Consider the following 21,520-nt stretch of genomic DNA (forward strand, 5'->3'; position numbering starts at 1 on the left):
CTTTAACGCGAAGGCATTATATAGCATTTAACATGTAAACGATGTTGCTGACTTACCCAACATAACAGGACAGCATTCACAGGAAAAATAAATGGAAATTAAATAACAGGAAAAGTTAACATACAAACATGTTATAAATTCATTTAAATGCACATATAAATGTACCTTAAACTGATTGCTGAACCACTGTGTGTATAATAAAGTTCCTATTTTACACAGTTTCATTGTATGAAGATATACCACAAAGCATTTTAGTATGAAATTAATATATACTGGAGGTACACATCTATCAAGTTAAACTCACACATTACATAGTAAACAGTCAAATAAATGATCACAAATTGGAAAAACATACCTTAAAAAGAGAAGTGAGGCACAATTAGGGACATTCGAGAAGGCCTAATGTTACTCTCTAATTCCTGCATTGAAAAACGCACGTGAAAATGAGGCTCTAACTTCAACACGGTTAAAAGAGCAACTTACAAAGAAAATAATCGAATCACACTGATACACATTATGACATAACCTCTTAACAGTGTTTTGACATCATAAATAAAGTGATTTCATTAGCGAAAATTAGTCAATACAAGACAAATAGAAGAGAGAAAAACTACCTCCGCTTCCCCATCTGCATACACCATGCGCCTAAACGCGAACGCTTAAAGGAGAAGCGATATAGTTTACGTAGGTGTCCCACTAATTAAAGCCCCACATAGAACAATTGATAGGAACTCTCGATCGGAACCATTGAAAACAGTACATTGAAAACAAGTTTTGCTGAAGTTAACAGTATACACTACATTTCTTATTACACAAAAAAAAAAAAAAAACTCAAATGCCTAAATTGACCGGCTACATGAGCACTGTATCTCTTCATTCACTGGTCAAATTGATGGCACTTCCATTAATGCCAACAAAGTTTTCTAGTCCATGCAAAAGAATGTTGTGTTAAAAGCAGCACTAAGATCCAATAGCACTGATAGAGAGATACCACCATGATCAGATTATAAGAGCAGGTCATTTGTAACTCTAAGGAAAGCAGTCTATGTACTATGATACTGTCTAAATCCTGACTGCAGATGGAGGACAACAATGGAGGACAAAATCATCTAAACTTGATAAAAAAAAACACCACTGCTTCCTTGCCTTATCCTTTAAAATATTAATAGCCACAGAAATGTAGTTCGGGGAAATGTGTTGACTAGCTGAGTCAAGATTGCTCTCATCGGTAACATGGGCACTGAGCTCCTGCTGATCGCGTGGAGCTGATTGTCTCCAGAATTGGCAAACACATTTTTAAATAGGCACTGTCTTTATAAGAAAACCACATAATTGAGTTTAAAACAACTTCATTCTCGCCTAAAATACTTTTAAAACTGCATTCCATGACTCATGTAATAAATGTAATATTTGTAAAATTCACTGAAAAAAAATTGGTGGTTGAAATCACAATGCTGCGTGAAATCAACCAGTCAGAAGCCTCTCCCATGACACGAATTTGCGTCTATTGTCAAGTGTATTTTTCACTCGTGAATGAAGCGACTAAATGTAAAACTTTTAAAGCCGAGTTCAGATTTTAGCCCCGTGAAATATTTGGCATTCTAAATATCTGGACCAATGAAAGAGCAAGATACAGAGCAGTGGGGAGTTCTGGGAGGAGTTATAGACCACAATATCAGCAAGCATGGCTTTGTTTCAGAAAGAGGCATCTTCTCGCACAGGTAATTCATATTGGAAGCTTTTTGCGGGTTACCATTTTTAATAATAATCCCAGTCTCAAGTGAGAACTCCAGTCTTGCACACATGATATCGCATTTATTCCTTGTCACATCTCGCGTATGTTTGGTTGCGACACGTGCGATTCTTCCTATTGTAAATTCATGCAGTGTGAAATCTTCTGTCGGCGATCCATAGTGCAGTGTGAACACAGCAGCGACTGAATGCTGACCAAGATAGTCATGTAGTGTGAAAAGAACAGCGACCTGACTACTTTGAACATCGTGCAGTTTGAACTCGGCTTAAGCATCCAACTATGCACGAATCTGGTGTACACCCCATTAGATGGGAGCGCGGAACAGAATCATAGCGCTGTCAGTCAAGACCAGAGTATTTGAGCAGAGTGTGGAGTGAAGGGGGGTGATTTTAACTGGAGCAAGGAGCAGATTTTTTTAAAGTCGGAGCATCGTGATTTTCACTCGCTCCACCACGACTACAGTTCATGTGAATGGACAGTTATAAAACTGCATATTTAGCAAGAATTCGCAATAAACACATTTAGCTTGATACAGATAAATTATTAAAATCAGAAATAATGTGAAGGCTATGATGATGGCAATGACCATGAGCGGGAAGTTATAGTTCTCAAGGAATTAGTTCGTTCCTTCTAAACTGGATATTTTTGGGTTAGAGAATAATTTAAACAGGTACAACACATCCACATTCAATATCGCTCTCTTAATAATGATTCAAACAAATGCCATACTTTGTAGGCCATCCTATTTCAAATGAGCATAAATCTCTAGGAAATGCAGCGATCCGTAGGTAAAGGTAGGCAGTCCTCATGTCGTGGAGACAGTGTGTTTTTAATTGTAAAGGCAAGTTTGTTTTATTTTCACTGCCAAAGAATGAAGATCAGAAGAACCAATGGCTAAAATTCATTTTTAGCACAAAACCAGAGCAGTACAACAAATCCCTTTTGTTGTGTTCACAACATTTCACTGATGACTGCTTTTCTAATCTCGGTGAGTACAAGGTGGGATTTTCAAAGCATTTGGCCATAAAAGAGGGTTTATTACCAACTTTATTTAGAACAACGAGCATCTCCGAATCACAACGCGAAGTATGATTATGAAGTTATGTGTCTGTTTTCTCCCGAGCGTCTTATCAGTATGTGTGCTGTCTGCAGCCTGTCTGCGCTGATCGTCATGTACAAACACGTCATTAAAATGTAGTGTAACTCTGTGAATACTCAACGAAGAGACATGAGAGAGATATCTATAGAAAGATTGACATGTGTACTTTAAAACTAAACAAGTGCTGCGAAAACAGATATTCTGTGATAAAGTAATCCATATGAAAACAACGCGATGTATGTTTTTCACATCCCCCTTCATTATATCTAATGTGACCACGCCCCCGTGCTGAACGCTCTATTCAGATTCAAACTGAAGCGTGCGGCTTGAATACAAACCACACAGAAGAAAAAGCAGCGAGACTGTTCAAGTTTTTTATTTTACTGTTTGCTTCGCGGTGAGAGGAATAAGACATAATTCACCCCAAACAGAGGCTAACGCATAGTTTACAGTGGAGGTGTGTGCGGAACAACCAATCAAAACTGACTATGTTAGTTGACCAATCAGAGCATAGTATGCTCCCGAAAGGTGGGGTTTAAGGAAACTGAATCTTTTGAACAGCTTCGCGCGAACCGTTTGGGGATCTCTGAGAATTGAGGTCATTTTAAAATGATATTTTGACAAAATGACAATGTTTTTTTTAACCTTGGATGGATTTAAACCTAATGTACAGGACTTATAAACAGTGATAGGAAGCTTAGAATTTTCATCTTACTGGCTCTTTAATTATTTATCATCAATTTATTATTGAATGTCACCCTCGGCAATGATCACACGGGGCAGGCAATAATATAAAATATTATTATAAATAACAAAAAAACTACAACTGGGCAGCGGGCAAAATCAGCCGATGGCCAGTCCGGGCCTGTAACCTACCATACATAGATATAAGTGAATTGAATACTGATTACCAGAGTCGATCCTCCGTATACACAAAAATACACAAGCTGCATTGGGCCCCCTTGCCTTTTTTTTTTCTTTGGCCAGTGGGCATGAAAACAATCATCTTAAAAATGATTATTTCTTTTGATGGGGTTCGCTGTCGCCATTTTTACATATAAATCAGTTAAATCATGTAGTGTGGATGAGTTGAAAAAATGAGGTGAAAGTGTAGCAAGCCGCAGAAGAGACACTGTTTCTCAAGCACTTTCCACGAGTGCAATTAGATATGGAGTGAAACATAGACAAATGTGTTTCATTCGTTCTTTCAGACAACCACTAATTACCCCATCTATAATAATATGAATTATGTAATATTCTAAAATAATGATGATGGTAAAAACACAATCAAACCAGCAGAACAGGAGCGATTTTCAGGTTAAAAATCTATTGCTGGAAACAGGGATATTAAAACTAATAAAACTAAATTAAAGTAAATTAAGCCTATTTTAGCTAGTTGCCAAGGCAATATTTAAAATTTGTGTTTAATTTAACTTGTACTACAATAATTAAACAAAAATGCATTTATTGTAATAGAAATATTTCAGTTAGAAAAAAACTTTTTTTTCCTTTTTCTTTAATCTGTACAGTATTTGCCACAGTATTTAAACCACTTTATTTGCTTCAGCTGATTTTCAAATATAGTGCAAATATTCCATAAAGTCACTCAATTAACATTCATTATCATTATATAAAATTGTTACATTTATCCAATTATGTTTACATGAATTCATTGTAGATGAGTTTATACAGAGGAACATAACACTCGAGTCAAAAATATTAATAGTCTACAATGCCAAGTGAGAGGAATTTAAAAAAAATACACAGTAATAAAGGAAATTAATGAGACACAGGTGAACAACATAATCAGTAACTATAGTGACAGATAAGAAGATACTTAAAAACCATGACGACCAAACAAACTGGAAGAAAACTAAAAGTCTATCAAAATGAAACCAAAACTGAACATGACACATACATATTTTCCATCACAGTGTCCGATTAGATACTTGTGTCTCATATCAAGTTGCATGCATTAAAATTAGTATATTTGCAGTCATTTTAGATGAAGTTTCCTGAACATATTATTTTCAGAAAAGTAAATGTAAGTGCTTAGTACTAAATAACATGCTATACAAAAATAATAATAAAGTCAAATGAAAGAAAACACAGTAAATTGTTGTCTCCATCACCTCATGAGTCGTGAAACTGAATCATTTATTTGATCCTAAACAAATAAAAACATGACAGAAGTTCAAATAGACATTAAAGATTCTAAATTGAGATGATCTGAGTCCAATAACAGAAAAATTCATGATCATAACTATGAAATATTAATTTTTAGTGAAGCTGTTTTGAAACGGTATGTATTGTGAAAAGAGCTTTACAAGTAAACTGGAATTATTATTTTTTTTAATCAAGTCCTATTGGCTTTATTGAATTTTCATAATCTGTTATATGATTCACAGTGGGTATATTATATTATATTATATTATATTATATTATATTATATTATATTATATTATATTATATTATATTATATTATATTATTAAGTCTGTTACTGGTTATAAAGTACATAATGAACATTTTATTTAGTAACAATCCATTAGATTTCACGTTTTAAGTAATGTTTTCTGAGTACTTTGTAATTACTTTATAATTAAGTGAATATTTTACTGGTATTGTGTGAACATGTAATCCATAAGAAATTAACGGTCCTCTATTTATAGGCATATTAAAATGTAGTGCGATCTAATTAAAAGTACAGAATATTTGTAATCTGGATCAGATGTAAGCAGTGAGTCTCCAGCACTCACTTGATGCAGATGAAGTTGTATCTATCAGTTTCAGGGCGGCTGATCCAGCGAGTATCATTCTTTCGAATGACTCCGGATATGACCGTCTTATGACATTCGTCCGGTCCACTGTCATAACCAGAAGCCCACTGATCATAGCACACGGTCTGACCGTTGACCCAGAACCAGATCCCCACTGTGCAGGAGTGACGCAGACCCAGCCACACGTGATCAGAGAGAGCGCTCGAGGTCACATTCATCACCCGCTGCTGCATCTGCTCCGAATCCACCGACACCAGGTCCATGCTCATATTTCTGCAGTATCTCAGAGCTTCAGACCACGTCTTATTCTCTCGGATCAGAACCAGTTTAACTGGAAACAAACAGAAAGTGAAGCATTTAAACACAGGAACTCATATGAAGAGTGTTGAGTTAAACAGACTTCCTGAGTTTATGGAAACTAAATAATTAATGAAAAATGTATGTATTTAAATGAGGCTGCACAGTTAATCAAAATGAATCTGAAATCATGATATAGCTTTAGTGTGATAATCAAATCAAAGTCTGATGTGTTGTGTTTCAGAGTGAAGCGTGGCACTGTGTTCATTTACACACGAGCAGCTTCTGAAACAGTGCTTTCAGCGTCTACATTCACATTAAATACTGCTTCACATTAACACTGAGTTTAATGAGCATTTGAGAAACCAATGTGTGTAAACCCAGTTTACATCATTTACCATTTTTTTTGTGGACAGTAATTTACAGCTCTCCACTAATATTCACCAAATCAAAAGCCTTTGGATTTAAAAGTTTGAAACTGAAGTATTTAAATCATCAATATTAGTATTGTCACTTACATGGCAGTAGATTAACAACAGTAATATTTGTTTTAATGTTTATAACAAGAGTTATTTTATTTGTTTAGCTGCATGTCTTGTGATAATAAATGACATCAGAGAACCATAAATGTGTGAATGTTTTGTCAAATTATTGAAACATTAATTTAAAGACTTCAAGAAATACTTTCACTGACAGAAACTCTGGGAATTGCTGGTTAAAGGAATAGTTCAGTCACACTGTAATGATGAGAGAGTTTCTGTAGTTTAACAAGTAGATGTTCAGCAGCTCAGATGATTGATCTACTCACCATCATAACACACAAAGAGATGCTGAACTGAACAACGCTCGTCTGTCCATCCTCCTTCACCACTGATACCAGTTGATGCACAGATGCTGTAATTTGTAGCTCTTTCATTGGGTTCACCACTCTTCCAGAGATTGAATATGAAGTTGCTGTTGTCTGACCAAACCCAGAATCTGTACAAACCGATCCAGGCTTCTTTAGGTGAAGTTAGGTTCTGGTTTATGATTTTCTTTATCTGATTATTCTCCGTCTCATTCCTCACACTGGCCAGATCTGTGTGATTCTCTCTGCAGTAATTCTGAGCTTCAATCCAGTTCTTTTTCTCCTGTACAGGGACGAATCCTTTACTGCTGCCTTTAAAAGAGAAAGAGAAATCTGATATTTATTTAAATAATAAAATACATGTTCTTTCTCCTCTCATTTACCAAGAAAAAAAAAACTCCAATTGTGGTTCATTATTCAAGTACAGAGGTGTCAAGTAACGAAGCACAAATACTTCGTTACTGTACTTAAGTAGAAATTTGGGGTATCTATACTTTACTTGAGTGATTATTTTTCAGCCGACTTTTTACTTCTACTCCTTACATTTTGAGGCAAGTATCTGTACTTTCTACTCCTTACATTTTAAAAATAGCTTCGTTACTGCTATTTCATTTCGGCTTGTTTTCATTCCGGCTTGTCATCATTCAAAAAAAAAAAAAAAAAACCTATCCAGATAAGTTTTGGGTTCGTTTATCAAAAGATATATTTCTTAAAAGTAGGGTTGGGTATGGAACCGGTATCCGATCGCCTCAGAGTCAGTCCGCTTTAATTTCACATGAAACCAGCGTCAGACCGGTCTCCTTCCGTCTTTCAGCGCGCTCTTCAATCCGCAGAGGCGCAGACCGCGAACTGAGCAACGCATGCGCACTTAAACAAACGGAGGACACAAGGTATGTGATTATCGATAGATTGTTAGAATATCCATATCTGTCCAGTTCTTTGTCATAAATACAGTTTACAAAAAGTCACGAGATAGCAGTCGGTTTCTCATCTGTAAAGTTTTCGCTCATCACACCACAGCCGTTTCCTCCAGCGAAAATCTAGCCCTTAACACATATGAACGAACACATACTTTAATTACACTTACTTAAATATACTTAATTTAATCATACGTACTTTATACATACACTACTGTGCAAAAGTCTTAGACACTTTAGTATTTTCACTTAAAAGAATGGTGTTCGGACAGTTATTTATATATTTTGCTGTAGTTTGTCAGTATAAAATATCAGTTTACATTTCCAAACATTAATTTTGCCGTTGTCAGACTGCTTGTGCATTCAAAATCGCAATAGATTATTATTAAAATTAATGGCAAACTGATATTTCCTACTGACACACTATAGCAAAAGATATAAATAACTGGCTTAAAACCCTTTTTGGGGAGAAAATACTAATTTTTCCATAAGACTTTTGCACAGTACTGTATTTTAAAAACGACATTGTTGCTACTTTATAAAGAATGACCATACAGTAATTCACAGAACTGATTTAAAACAGTGACAGACAGCACTCATGTTAACTTTTATATCAGAGTGAGTGACAGAGATACAGTAGAAACATTATGTGTGCTTTTGTATTAAATAATGACCCAGATTGTGAAATACATTTATTAGCCTTAGATTAAGGGAAGCACAACTTGCACAACAAGCTATGGATTTATTTTAAATATTTGTAATGTTCTTTAAAGTTATCCATAGTTTTTTTGTGGTTCTTTTTTTTAAAGTATCGGTTCAGGCACCGTTTAGGAGCCGGTACCATTTTAAAAGTATTGAAAAGGCACTGGACCCTACTTAAAAGTTATTATTTCTCACTGGCTCATTTACCAAATGAGTGCTTTTTCTTCGTCCTCCACAAATTAAGCTACTGTACGTAGTTCGATAGCGAGACGTTTTAATAAATTAGCTTTTTCGATTGACGATGCGATTGACAATGTTGTGATAAGTAGGCTATACCAACTTTGTAACTCGTTACCCCATGAACACTGGACATAGCAGACGTATGTACCAAATACAAGAAGCTATCAATCAAGAAAGTATCAGGATTATGATTTCTTTTTCAGTTTTAGTTTTTGATCAATCACTTGGATTAATCATTCATTTTGACAGCACTATAATGTTTACTGTAAATAGACCACCATACAAGTGTAATTGTTACTAAGGCTGCACCAATGTTCTTGTCCATTGCCCTCGCAGATTCCTGCAGCTAAGCTTGGATGTACATAAACATTCCATTAAAAGTTATTGATGACAAGCCTCTGAAGTTTGACTTTTTGCACTATAACAATACTTATTGGCAACTAGTCATCATATCTCTAGTCCTTTTATGTATTTGCATTGTACTAAAGTGCGTTCATTTTAAATGGGTATATATGCGGCTGAGGAAGACCTGAAGGTCGAAACGTTGCTTGATTAAATTCCTCTGGAGCAGTAGTTTTCAGTGTTCAGACTTCACTTCTTTATTTGTCTATATCATTTAGTTGTCTTGCACCTGTGTCCTAATTGGATGTTTGGGATGTGCACACCATTTTTGTATTTTTATATATGCGGCTGAAACAGGAAGCCTAGTGCATCCCAAATTTTTCAACATGAACATTATAGTCATTATGGCCTATGGCCTTTAGAAAAATGTTTTTTGAGGAGGTGGGGTAGTACACAATAGGCCCCTGTGGTGCGGCCTAAGCTTTTGTTCTTAATGGCATTTTTTTCCCCTTACATTACTTTTACTTTTATACTTTAAGTAGTTTTTTAAACCAGTACTTTTACACTTTTACTTGAGTAAAAAGCTTGAGTTGATACTTCAACTTCTACTAAAGGGGGGAAGTCGTGGCCTAATGGTTAGAGGGTTGGACTCCCAATCGAAGGGTTGTGGGTTCTAGTCTCGGGCCGGACGGAATTGTGGGTGGGGGGAGTGCATGAACAGCTCTCTCTCCACCTTCAATACCATGACTTAGGTGCCCTTGAGCAAGGCATCGAACCCCCAACTGCTCCCCGGGCGCCGCAGCATAAATGGCTGCCCACTGCTCTGGGTGTGTGCTCACAGTGTTTGTTCACTGCTCTGTGTGTGTGCATTTCGGATGGGTTAAATGCAGAGCACAAATTCTGAGTATGGGTCACCATACTTGGCTGAATGTCACTTCACTTCACTTCAAGTCTTTTTAAACCCTAGTATCTATACTTCTACTTGAGTAATGAATGCCAGTACTTTTGACACCACTGTTCAAGTATCAAATATTTTAAAACATTTCTGTTTTAATCACATAATTAAGTCACATTTATTTCTTTAGCATTCAAAATAAAATAAGTTTCAGGGCCCTATTTTAACGATCTGAAATGCAAGTGTCAAAGCGCGAAGCGCAAGTAACTTTGTGGGCGGGTTTCGGCGCTGTTGCTATTTTCCCGGCGGGATAAATGGTTCTTGCGCCCGGCGCAAATCTAAAATGGGTTGGTCTGAAGTAGCTTCATAGGTGTGGTTTGGGCGTTACGTGAAATAAACCAATCAGAACTTCATCCAACATTCCCTTTAAAAGCAGGTGCGCAAGTTCCATTATGGATTGCTATTATTATGGCGTAATTTACCAGGCGCACGCCAGGAGCGGTTCACAGCCGAGGAGAATGATGTTCTTGTAAGAGCAGTGAAAGACAGAGAAGTTGTGTTGTATGGGGATGGGAGAAACCCACCCAAAATAGCGTCGGTTAAACAGGCGTGGGAGGAAATAGCCACAATTTGTCAGATGTCCTTATATACACATATGTCTTGCCACTATTTGGCCAACAGGTCTGATCCTTACTTACTACAATTAGCCTGAATAATTTGTAAGCTAGATTTATGCCTATTTTTTCACATCTTTTTGGCACACCACAATGATTTCCGTCATCTCATGTGTTAATATTTTTTTAGTGTAACAATTTATGATTTGCAAAAATAACTGTTGCATCTGTGTAGATTACATGAGCAAAGTGTATGCGCGTTGTGCACGCTATACATTATGGTCAAGCATGCGCCCTTAAAATAGCATAATGAACAACGCGCCACGCGCCACTGACTTTAGACTAGGTTTTTTCTGGTCAGTGGCGCAATTGTTTAATGGAACAGCAAAATAGCACCAGGGATAGTTTGCGCCGGAACACGCCTCCTTTTTTGCGCTGAACCGCCCAGGGAGCGCAAGTTCATTCACTAGTTTAGCGACGTGCTTCTGTGGAGGGAAAAGCGCGCTTTGCGCGGGTGCAAAATAGGAATGACACATGCGTCGGTGTACAAAGTCAATTGCGCTGGGTGCAAGATAGGGCCCTCAGTGTTGCAAAGTTCATGAATTACTCAGAAACCAGTTCAATTCAGCTATAAGCAGCTTTAAAGAAGATACTAGTGTCAGTTTGGTTCATTAATAGTGCAAAGTTCATCAGATATGAAACATACAGCTGAACTCACCATTATAGCAGATGAAATGTCTTGTTGTACTACAGTCTACATCATGCCATTGTCCATCACTCTTCATATAAACACAGTCTCCATCTCCATTTGGTTGATCTGGTCCCCACTTCCTAAACTGAGACTCATCTCCTCTGTAGAAGTCAGAGTTTTTCAGAGACCAAACCCATGCGTCCTGCAGCCCAATCCAGACACGGTCAGCACTGATGTTCACTCTCTGTAGGAGCTGATTTGTGTCATTCTGTTCATTCATGTCATTGATAGACACCAGATCTGTGTAGTTATCTCTGCAGTATCTCTGAGCTTCAGTCCAGTTCTTCTTCTGATTCACAAAGTGATACTGACGCAGAGACGAACTGACCACGACTGAGGAGAGACACATTCACACAGATCTCACTCATTATATCCACACTGTATTTCAAGAGCTCAGAGTTTCAGTATGTGTTTGATAAAGTGCTCTGAATGGTGCTGTCGTACGTTCAGTGTTTCTACAGGATTTGGTGAGACTGTGGAGCTCTAGAGGAAGAACACTGAGTGCACTTTAAAGATGAACACATGAATGTGCTGCATTTCCAGAGATTTGATTTTCAGTGACCAAACTGAATTCTTTGGATCGACTTGAACTTGAAAGTTGGCTCAGATCTCTTTTAGTTGTGACAGCACTAACACTAACTATCAGCACTAGTACTAGTCAAGCACTCACCTGTGAGCAGAACAGACATCAGTGTGATTCTCTCCATTTCTGAGGGAAAAACAGAAATCAGTCTCAATAAATGATGCGGACGCTGAACATCTGACCAGATCCAGAACATCAGATCATGTCATTTCTGCTTTATCATTGCTTATTAGATTCTACATCAGTCATAAATACACACATGAAGCTCCTGAAGCTGATGTGTGTCACGATTCAGTGTGAAAATACACTGAAAATACATCAAACTTACAGTAAAGGCAGCTGTGTAAAAGTAAAAAATACAGCAGAAATATTTTAGGTTTCCAGATTTAAGTTGCATCCACAGTAAAACATTTTACTGTACATTATTTGTGAACATATTTCACTCACTGATATAATCCAAATATACCAACCTGCTGAAACAGTAAAATCATTAAAACACTGACAACCTTAAATACACAGATTGTGATATAGTTAAAAATAGAAACCCACATAATGAATTCACTATATGAATGAAACAATGACACAAAGGACTATAAAATTACATTTCTAGCAGTTATATACAGTATGATGCAGTTATCAGATTGTTACTCTATGCTTTTTAATGTTTTACTAGAAAGAAATATGATCAGTTTTTACAGTGTATTGTTTTATGCTGCACATTTCTGCTGTTAAATTCACACAGACATTATGATCTGGTATTGCATTGCAGTTGTAAGTAGGTTTTGCTCATGTAATAGAGTATAATTTGTTTCATTAATAAATATAGTACAAAAATACATTTAGGAAACACTTGTGAAGGTTTTTCTCTGTAATTTGTCTCTATAAAAACCCAGATAGCAACAGATAAAATGAGGAAACTCCACACATTCACTAGTTTAACAGTGATCAGTTTAATATAATGTGATATAAACACTGATAAATCAATCCTATTATGATCAATGTAAAGTTATAACTCAGAGTCTCTTACCTGTAGATGTTGTGTTTCAGGTGTGTTTGTGTTTCTTCTTTTATCAGAACAGACTGATATCACCGATTCTCTCTCTTTCTGCTCCTCCCATCTTTGGTTCCCTCCCTTCTTCACTCCTTTCTGTGACATGTTTATTACTCTGTTCAGGTTTGTTTCCTTCTTTTATAATAGAGAAATGAATAATAGTGAGAAACGAAACACTTTTACTGAGGGTTTCCTGCTTTCAGATGTTTGTACTTCAGCTCCAAATTCATTGTACAGTTCTTGACTGGATTGTTGACTCGTTTGTATCCTTTTTTAATTTCTCCAGGGAAACATCTGAGATAAATTCAATACTTCGATGAGAATTCTGATGTCTGAAAGAACGCATTTTTTTTTTATTATTATTTTGAGTAATTGTATAAGGAATACTAGTATTATTCCTGTACTCATTTCTTCTGTTTATCTTATTTTAACTTTTTTCATTTTAATTTACATATTTTTATTTATATATTTATGCAGCTGATAGTTATGAATGTCTCAGTGTCCTTTAGGGATGAATAATCAAATACGGGAAAGAATTTGAATGTGTGCGTTGTTATTCAAGGAAATAAAACCTAAAATATTCAAGGAAATCTAACCAGAAAACCAGGAGCACTTCCATGTAAAATACAAAATCAGCAGAAAAACAGTAAGAGTTTTGCCTCTTGTGTTTTGTCTTTTTTATTATTGTTGAGTGATTCTGGTCAAAATCTGGTTGGAAACAGAGCTATTAAAAGTAAAACCATAAAAAGCTTATTTTTCTTCAGTTGCAGGCATCTGAAATAAAGTAAATGTAAACTTAAATATAATTTTATATATGTAATGTGTGTATGTATATAATCAAACTTCAACCAAAGTGTAATATATTAGACGTGTGTGGTGCATAGTTTGATCTGAATTGATACACATTCTCTGCTGTGTTGTCACATTGTTTGTTACTACGTTATCATGGTAATATTCAGATTCAGATTTGGTTGCAGTGTGTTTAACATGCAAATATGAGACAGAAATTCATATCACATCACCGTCAAAAATACAGTATATTGCCATCTTTTATGGTCGGAGAGTATTCCAGAGATCTGCATCTAATATCTTTCCAGTAAGATGATGTCACACCACAAACATGCTGTTAAGCAGCCATATTTTGTTTTGTTTTCCAGTAAAAACTTTCTGAAGTCAAGATATATTTACTGGAGATGCAAATGATGCAAAAAGATACAACGTCATTTTATTAGTCTTGTTTTCTGATAAGTGGATCAAAATGAAGTGAGCTTATGATTAAAACAACAGCAAAACAACATATTTTCTTGTTTTCAATATAAACTCAAAGGAATAGCTCACTCTCAAAAAGGACAGACAGCGGTTGAAGGAGCCCATCAGGAGGTCGGTTAGATGACTTACCACTGGCCCAAACTGAGCAAGCCAAAACAAAATCGCGGACATCGCGAGCCATACATGGCCACCAGAATCGTTGTCTAACCAACCCATTAGTTCTACTTATCCCTGGGTGATAAGCCACATTAGAACTATGACCCCACTGAACAACCTCGGACCTTAACTCCTCCGGCACGAATAAACGGTTCGGTGGGCAACCGGACGGAGGCGTTACCCCTTGTAAGGCCATCTTGACCTTCGACTTGTACTCCCATACGAGTGCTGAGACCACTAATTTCTCAGGCAAATACACTCGGGAGTCACCGGACGGGCGGAGGGATCAATAAGACGTGACAAAGAATCAGGTTTGACATTTTTGGAACCCGGGCGGTACGATAGGGTAAATTCAAAACGACCGAAAAAAAGTGCCCACCGAACCTGCCTGGAATTGAGTCTTCTGGCAGTTCTAATGTATTCTACCTGAACGGAGTACTGGGAGAGGTCAAGGCTGTCAGAGGTGAAACTAGTTGGCTGAAATTACGTATGAAACGTCGATAGAAATTGGCGAACCCCAGAAGCCGCTGTAGGGCCTTATGGGAATCTGTAGATGGCCAATCTATCACAGCTCTGACCTTGTCAGGGTCCATACATATTCCGTCGGACGAGATGATATACCCTAGGAAGGGAACAGACTGTGCATGGAATACGCATTTCTCCGCCTTGACAGAAAGCCCATTCTCAAGTAACCTCTGGAGCACTCGTCTGATGTGTTGAACGTGTTCCTGGAGAGATTAAGAAAAAATCAGTATGTCATCCAGGTAACATATATAAACTGATCTACCATATCTCTCAACACGTCATTAACGAGTGCTTGGAAAACCCCGGGCGAGTTGGAGAGCCCGAACGGCATCACCAAGTACTCAAGGTGCCCTCTAGGGGTATTAAAGGCGGTTTTCCATTCATCCCCCTACCTGATGCGAACCAAATGATAAGCATTACGTAAATCCAATTTTGTGAATATGGATGCTCCCTGCAACCTCTCGAAAGCTGAAGACATGAGTGGTAAAGGATAAATATTCTTAATAGTAATGTTGTTCAGCTCTCGGTACCATCCTTCTTACCCACAAAAAAGAACCCCGCCCCCACTGGAGAAGAGGAAGGACGGATGAACCCAGAGGCTAAGGAATCAGAAATGTATTTCTCCATGGCCTCCATCTCAGGAATAGAAAGAGAGTATAACTTGCCCTTAGGCGGAGACTTACCTGACAATAAGTCTATGGCACAGTCGTAGGGACGATGCGGAGGGAGAGAAGCAGCACAGGACTTACTGAACACCTCCTTCAGGTCCAGATACTCAACAGGCACGTTTGGCAAAACCATGTTCTCCTTCTGAAAGACAGAAACAGGGACAACAGAACAAGCAGAAACCAGACAAGACTCATGACATCTTTCACTCCACAATGTGACAGTGTTAGAACCCCATTCCACTGGTGGATTATGTTTGGACAACCAGGGGTGTAACCTCCTTGTTTAGCCTCCATTTAGCCTCCTTGTTAGTGCGTCCGCCTCCCATGCCGGAAGACCCGGGTTCGAGCCCCGCTCGGAGCGAGTGCGAGGAGCGTAAGAGAGGACCCGGGTGAGAGGGGTTACATTGGTGCCGTGACCCGGATGGGAGTGAGGTTTAGGGGGGTGAGTGTAACGGAGGCCAGCGAGTAGTGCTGTGCAGGTAAACCTCACTCCCCGATCTCAAGAGACGCACTAGTGACAGACGCTAGTGGCTGTAGCCATTTAGCCTCCTTGTTAGTGCGTCCGCCTCCCATGCCGGAAGACCCAGGTTCGAGCCCCGCTCGGAGCGAGTGCGAGGAGCGTCAGATACCCGGGGTGAGAGGGGTTACACTTATTCCATTCATTCGTTTCACATCGTAGCCTAAGCTTTAAATCATTGACTTTTAAATAAATACAAATACTATAACATGAATGATGTATTATTATAGGTAAAATTACTTACGCAACGCTCTGATTTCTGAGAGATGCACAGAGAAGCGACAACAATGCGGTGTTTGATTTGCGCTCTTTTCACTCATAAAGTAAACATTCATTCACTTCTGGTGCTGATCCCCTGGCTCACCTGTTATCTAGCAAACACCAGACTGTGTCAGCTTCAGCCGAGTGTTCGGGCAGAATTTTTCCTTGTCCGTTATTCGTTTTTTAAGCCATTATACTTGCCATTCCGAATAAGGTGTTCGGCTTCAGGCACAACCCTAATTATTACATTACATATTTTATTTTTACAAGCAACATAGATAAGGTCATATATTAACAGCTCCACAGCTTGCAAACACTTTGTATGCATAATGGTTAATGCATGCTGGAGTAGTTGATTGTTTCCTACAACACTGAGTAGTCTATGCAAGCCCTGTACAGTATGACAAAAATTTCGCTGTATTTATGTGCGCATGCCCAGTAGAGCCAAACGTATGCCTTCTATCCTTAACTGCGCGCATTTGTCATATCCCGAGCTTTGCGTGTCTTTGCACTGTGCCAAGGCATCAGTCATATACATTTTTGACAACAGACATAATGTCAGCAAAAGCAGCGTTATTAATTAAATAAAATGAAAAAAAAGTACATAAAAATAATTTGACCTTGCAGCTCCAAACTCTGTTCTAGAGGGCCAGTGTCCTTTATAGTTTAGCTCCCAGGGTCGGACTGGGGGTAGAGAAGAGGAAGAGAGGGCCCTTGAAAAGTATGAATCTGAAATATATTTTATTTAACCTGGATACTTTCATGGGTGGGGGGGCATGGGGGCCCATCAGGACTGCCGCAAAGGGCCTGGGATCTTGTGTATCGCCCCTGTTAGCTTTAACAAAATAATTATACACACTTGAACCAGCTAATCAAGCTCTCACTAGACACACTAATCTTCCAGGCCAGTTGGAGCTAAACTTTTCAGGACATTGGCCATCCAGGATCTAGTTTGGAGACCCCTGCCCTACAGAGTTGTTACGTTGCACATGCTTTTTGATCATTACAAAAAAATTATTTAAAATTATTTTCTTAGAATAGGAGATATGCTGTCACTCGCATCACAAACATTATCAGTAGTTAAAGTATGTGGTCTTGTAGCTCATCTGCTGGGTCCTGACTTTGGATGGTTCATAATATCAGGGATCTAGGAAAGAGGACCCAATTGCAGTGTGAGATAACAAGCTTTTGACAAGATGGATTGATACAAGAGGGTAGTGCACCACAAGAGATACCACAACTGGAACACAGTAAACAGACACAGCTAGGGAAGGCCAATGGGATACCTTAAGAAAACAACTGGCAGAATACTTAGGCAACAGAGGGGGAGGCAAGACCAGGCTGATGGAGAAGACCACGCAAGGCGTCATAGAGCAGATCTCGGACACTTGTAGACCACTGACTCTGAAGCGGACCAAGTGCCAGACAGGTAGAACCAGGTTAACAAAGGGTGTGGTAGAAAGGAAACAAGGAGGATGGGCTACAGGAGCACATGGCCAAGAAAACAGTTAACAATTGAATTATTTTCCACAAATTGATAATTTAAATAAAAAAACAAACAAACAAACTAAAAGAGGAGTTATATAAATTGTTATTTATCTGTTGCCCGAAAGCAAAAAACAAAAAAATAACATTAAAATGACATGCACAAGCTAGACTATAACAAATGGACTGGCGACAGAGGATTAATGGATACTTGTATCCATTAAGGCAGAATATAACAGTGGATGAGTAGTGAATGGAGGTTGAAGGAGGATCCTTGCAAACAGTTAATGCACTTGCCGGATTGGGTGACCAGAGTTGTCAGTGAGGGTGACCAGAGTGGAGGATGATGAGCACACACCTCAGTGATGGTGAGTAGGAGAGGTACTGATCAAGGTAACACTGGAGAGTAACTGGAGCCACGGGATGGAGAGGGCAGATTGCTGAGAGAGAAGGTAAACACAATAGTTGAGTATAAGCAGGAGTCAACTCAAGTAACTAGCAGGGGAATGTTCTGCTGAATAGTCACAAGATCCGACAACTGAGGATCTGAGTTGTGTGCCTTTATAGTTGTAACGATATAACCTTTGTTCTCATCGGGAAGAAGGAGGCGGGAACCGGCACACAATCAAAACATTTTAATAATTCCAAAAATAAACACAAAACAGCGCACCAGCCCCTCGCGGACGACTGGTGCGCGCAAATAAAAACCAAAACATAAAATAACGTCCCAGGCCTGGTCCTCTCTCATCCTTCACTATAGTCACTCCAGTTTTATATCCTTCCATCTCCTACGTGGGACTCGATACCAGCGGTGTGGCGCAGGTGCAGCTCATCTCCAATCAATACACCTGGTCTCACTCCTCGTTCCTACGCCTCTCGGCCCCACCCCACTCACCACATACCCCCATCACCCCTCGCAGGCCGGGGGGTACCCTCGAGACTGCGCACTACCCCCCCCCCCCTTCCCTCCGGGGGGGACCGCTCACGGGGACCTGCAGGAACCTGGGGGTAGGACAGACGAGGCGAGAGAAAAGGAGATGGAAGGAGGAGCGACAGGGACGAGAGAGGGGAGAGAGAAAAAAAAAAAATTCCGGTTCCCAGACGCACTGCTGCTCGGCCCTCCAACAGCTGGGTGATCTCCTCGCTCGCCCGTCCCCGGCAATTCGCTCCAGCCCACCGCCTCGAGCGTCCATGGCGGCACATACCTCACCAGCTCGAGGGCACCGCGGATTCACCACAGCGGCGAGGGATCTTCAGCAGCACGTCCCTCCTTCTCCCGGGCTTCGGCACCACAGTAATAATAATAAACTCCATATTCATCCGGAAGAAGGAGGCGGGAACCGGCGCACAATCAAATAAAGACTTTAATGCCAAAAATAAACACAAAACAGATAAAAGCCAAAACATAAAATAATGTCCCAGGCCTGGTCCTCTCTCGTCCTTCACTATAGTCGCTCCAGTTTTATATCCTTCCATCTCCTACGTGGGACTCGATACCAGCGGTGGGGCGCAGGTGCAGCTCATCTCCAATCACTACACCTGGCCTCACTCCTCGTTCCCACGCCTCTCGGCCCCGCCCCACTCGCCACAATAGTGCTGGGGAAGATTGGTGATTGGATGGTGAACATGTGTTGGTGAACAGGTGAGTCTACTCTTTCAGTGGACGACTTTGCAGTTTTCTTCACAAATAAGACAAGAACCATCAGTGACCAATTCTCCACACAGCAGACTGAGGACAACTTCACAATGACCGACACACGCTCTTTCTCCTCCTTCTCCCCACTCTCAGAGATGGACGTTTCCAAACTTCTCCTGTCCAATCATCCTACTACTTGTCCAATTAATCCGATCCCGACTCACCTCCTTCAAGCAATCTCTTCTTCAGTCATACCTTCGCTTACTCACGTTATCAGCTCTCTTCACTCTGGAACATTTCCCTCAGCATTCAAGCAGGCTCGGGTAAGCCCACTGCTCAAGAAACCATCTGTAAATCCAGCACTTCTTGAAAACTACAGACCGGAATCCCTTCTTCCATTCATTGCAAAGACACTTGAGCGAGCTGTGTTCAACCAGCTCTCTATGTTCCTTGTACAGAACAACCTCCTAGACAGCAACCAATCTGGCTACAAAAATGGCCACTCAACTGAGACTGTTCTGCTCTCGGTTACTGAAGCCCTGCGACTAGCAAGAGCAGCTTCAAAATCCTCAGTACTCATCTTGCTGGACCAGTCTGCTGCTTTTGACACCGTTAATCACCAGATTCTCCTGCCCAGCCTCAGAAAGATGGGCATCTCTGTAACCGCACTCCTGTGGGTTAAGTCCTACCTCTCTGACAGATCCTTCAGTGTGTCTTGGAGGGGTGATGTTTCTAAGTCACAACACCTTGCTACTGGGGTTCCTCAAGGCTCAGTACTTGGACCGCTTCTCCATCTACATGACGTCATTAGGATCTGTCATTCAGAAGCATGGCTTTTCTTATCACTGCTATGCTGATGACACCCAACTCTACTTCTCATTCCAGCCAGATGACCCGACGGTAGCTGCTCGCATTTCAGCCTGTCTGAGTGACATTTCTAGCTGGATGAGTGACCATCACCTTCAGCTTAACCTTATGAAGACAGAACTCCTGGTGATTCCAGCTAACCAATTGCTTAATCACAACTTCTCTATACAGCTGGGTTCTTCAAACATTACTCTTTTGAGGACAGCCAGAATCCTAAGAGTTGTGATGGATCATCAGTTAAGCTTCACAGACCACATTGCTCTGCAAGTGAATGACGCCTTGTGGTGCCATGCCAAAAGAAGTTCAAAATCACTCTCACTGACCTTTTCCTGGACTGTGCCCGGATGGTGGAATGACCTCCTCCAGCTGAGTCTTTACTCATTTTCAAGGAACATCTAAAGACTCATCTTTTCCGCCAGCACTTAACCAACTAATACTAGCACTTTTCCTTCTTTTATTGTCTTTTCATTTATAAAAAAAAAAAAAAAACCTGGCTATGTGTTCTGTACTAGACTAACTGAGATTTGTCATGGCACTTGTATACTGTTGTTGTTCTCTTGTTGACCTGACTGCTTCTATTGTTCTATTGTTCTCATTTGTAAGTCGCTTTGGATAAAAGTGTCTGCTAAATTATTAAATGTAAATGTAAATGGTGATTAATATTTAGGTGAGGGAGTGCGTTGTGATGAGCCTGACCGACTTGTGACATTGACATAGTTTCTATTTATAAGACGTATTTAAAGGGTTGCGCAATGTAGCCAATCATAGACTCAGCTGTTGATCTCTGGAACTCAATGGCCAATCAGAGGTGATTAAAGGGTTAGTTCACCGAAAAATGAAAATTATGTCATTAATAACTCACCCTCATGTCGTTCCAAACCCGTAAGACCTCCATTCATTTTCAGAACACAGTTTAAGTGTAAGTTTTAGATTTAGTCCGAGAGCTCTCAGTCCCTCCATTGAAACTGTGTGCACAGTATACTGTCCATGTCCAGAAAGGTAATAAAACATCTCCAAAGTAGTCCAAACTCCAAACTAACCCTTTAAGTTAGAATCTACTCTAACATTTTATATTAGCAAGACCGAAACGTCCGTATTCTGCAGGTCTCTAATACAGAGATAAGAGATGGTTATAACTACACATCCTACTAAAATGTGTATACTAATTACAATGTAGATATTGTATGCAGCCTAATTTGCATTTACCAGAGAGCCGCAGACGCTCTCAAGCTGCTGGAATTGAAATTGCATTTGAATGCATGCACAC

General features: G+C 39.5%; 1 protein-coding gene across 2 annotated transcripts in view; it reads right to left on the minus strand.

Moving 5' to 3' along the window:
• The window catches only part of LOC128011424 (macrophage mannose receptor 1-like), a 139,212-nt gene that overhangs the window by 82,576 nt on the left and 35,116 nt on the right, over positions 1-21,520 (minus strand). The window contains exons 2-5 of one of the 2 annotated variants that reach the window (XM_052593792.1): positions 11,906-11,944; positions 11,203-11,568; positions 6,736-7,086; positions 4,408-5,961 (exon numbers count right to left, since the gene is read on the minus strand). In XM_052593792.1, the coding sequence (XP_052449752.1) occupies positions 5,606-5,961; positions 6,736-7,086; positions 11,203-11,568; positions 11,906-11,942 (1,110 nt within the window). In that variant the 5' untranslated portion in view covers positions 11,943-11,944 and the 3' untranslated portion in view covers positions 4,408-5,605. Of the gene's footprint in view, positions 1-4,407; positions 5,962-6,735; positions 7,087-11,202; positions 11,569-11,905; positions 11,945-21,520 lie in introns of those variants that run through there. The other variant, XM_052593791.1, reaches the window with a different exon arrangement.

The sequence above is a fragment of the Carassius gibelio genome, chromosome B23, assembly GCF_023724105.1.
Source record: "Carassius gibelio isolate Cgi1373 ecotype wild population from Czech Republic chromosome B23, carGib1.2-hapl.c, whole genome shotgun sequence".
Lineage (NCBI taxonomy): Eukaryota > Metazoa > Chordata > Actinopteri > Cypriniformes > Cyprinidae > Carassius > Carassius gibelio.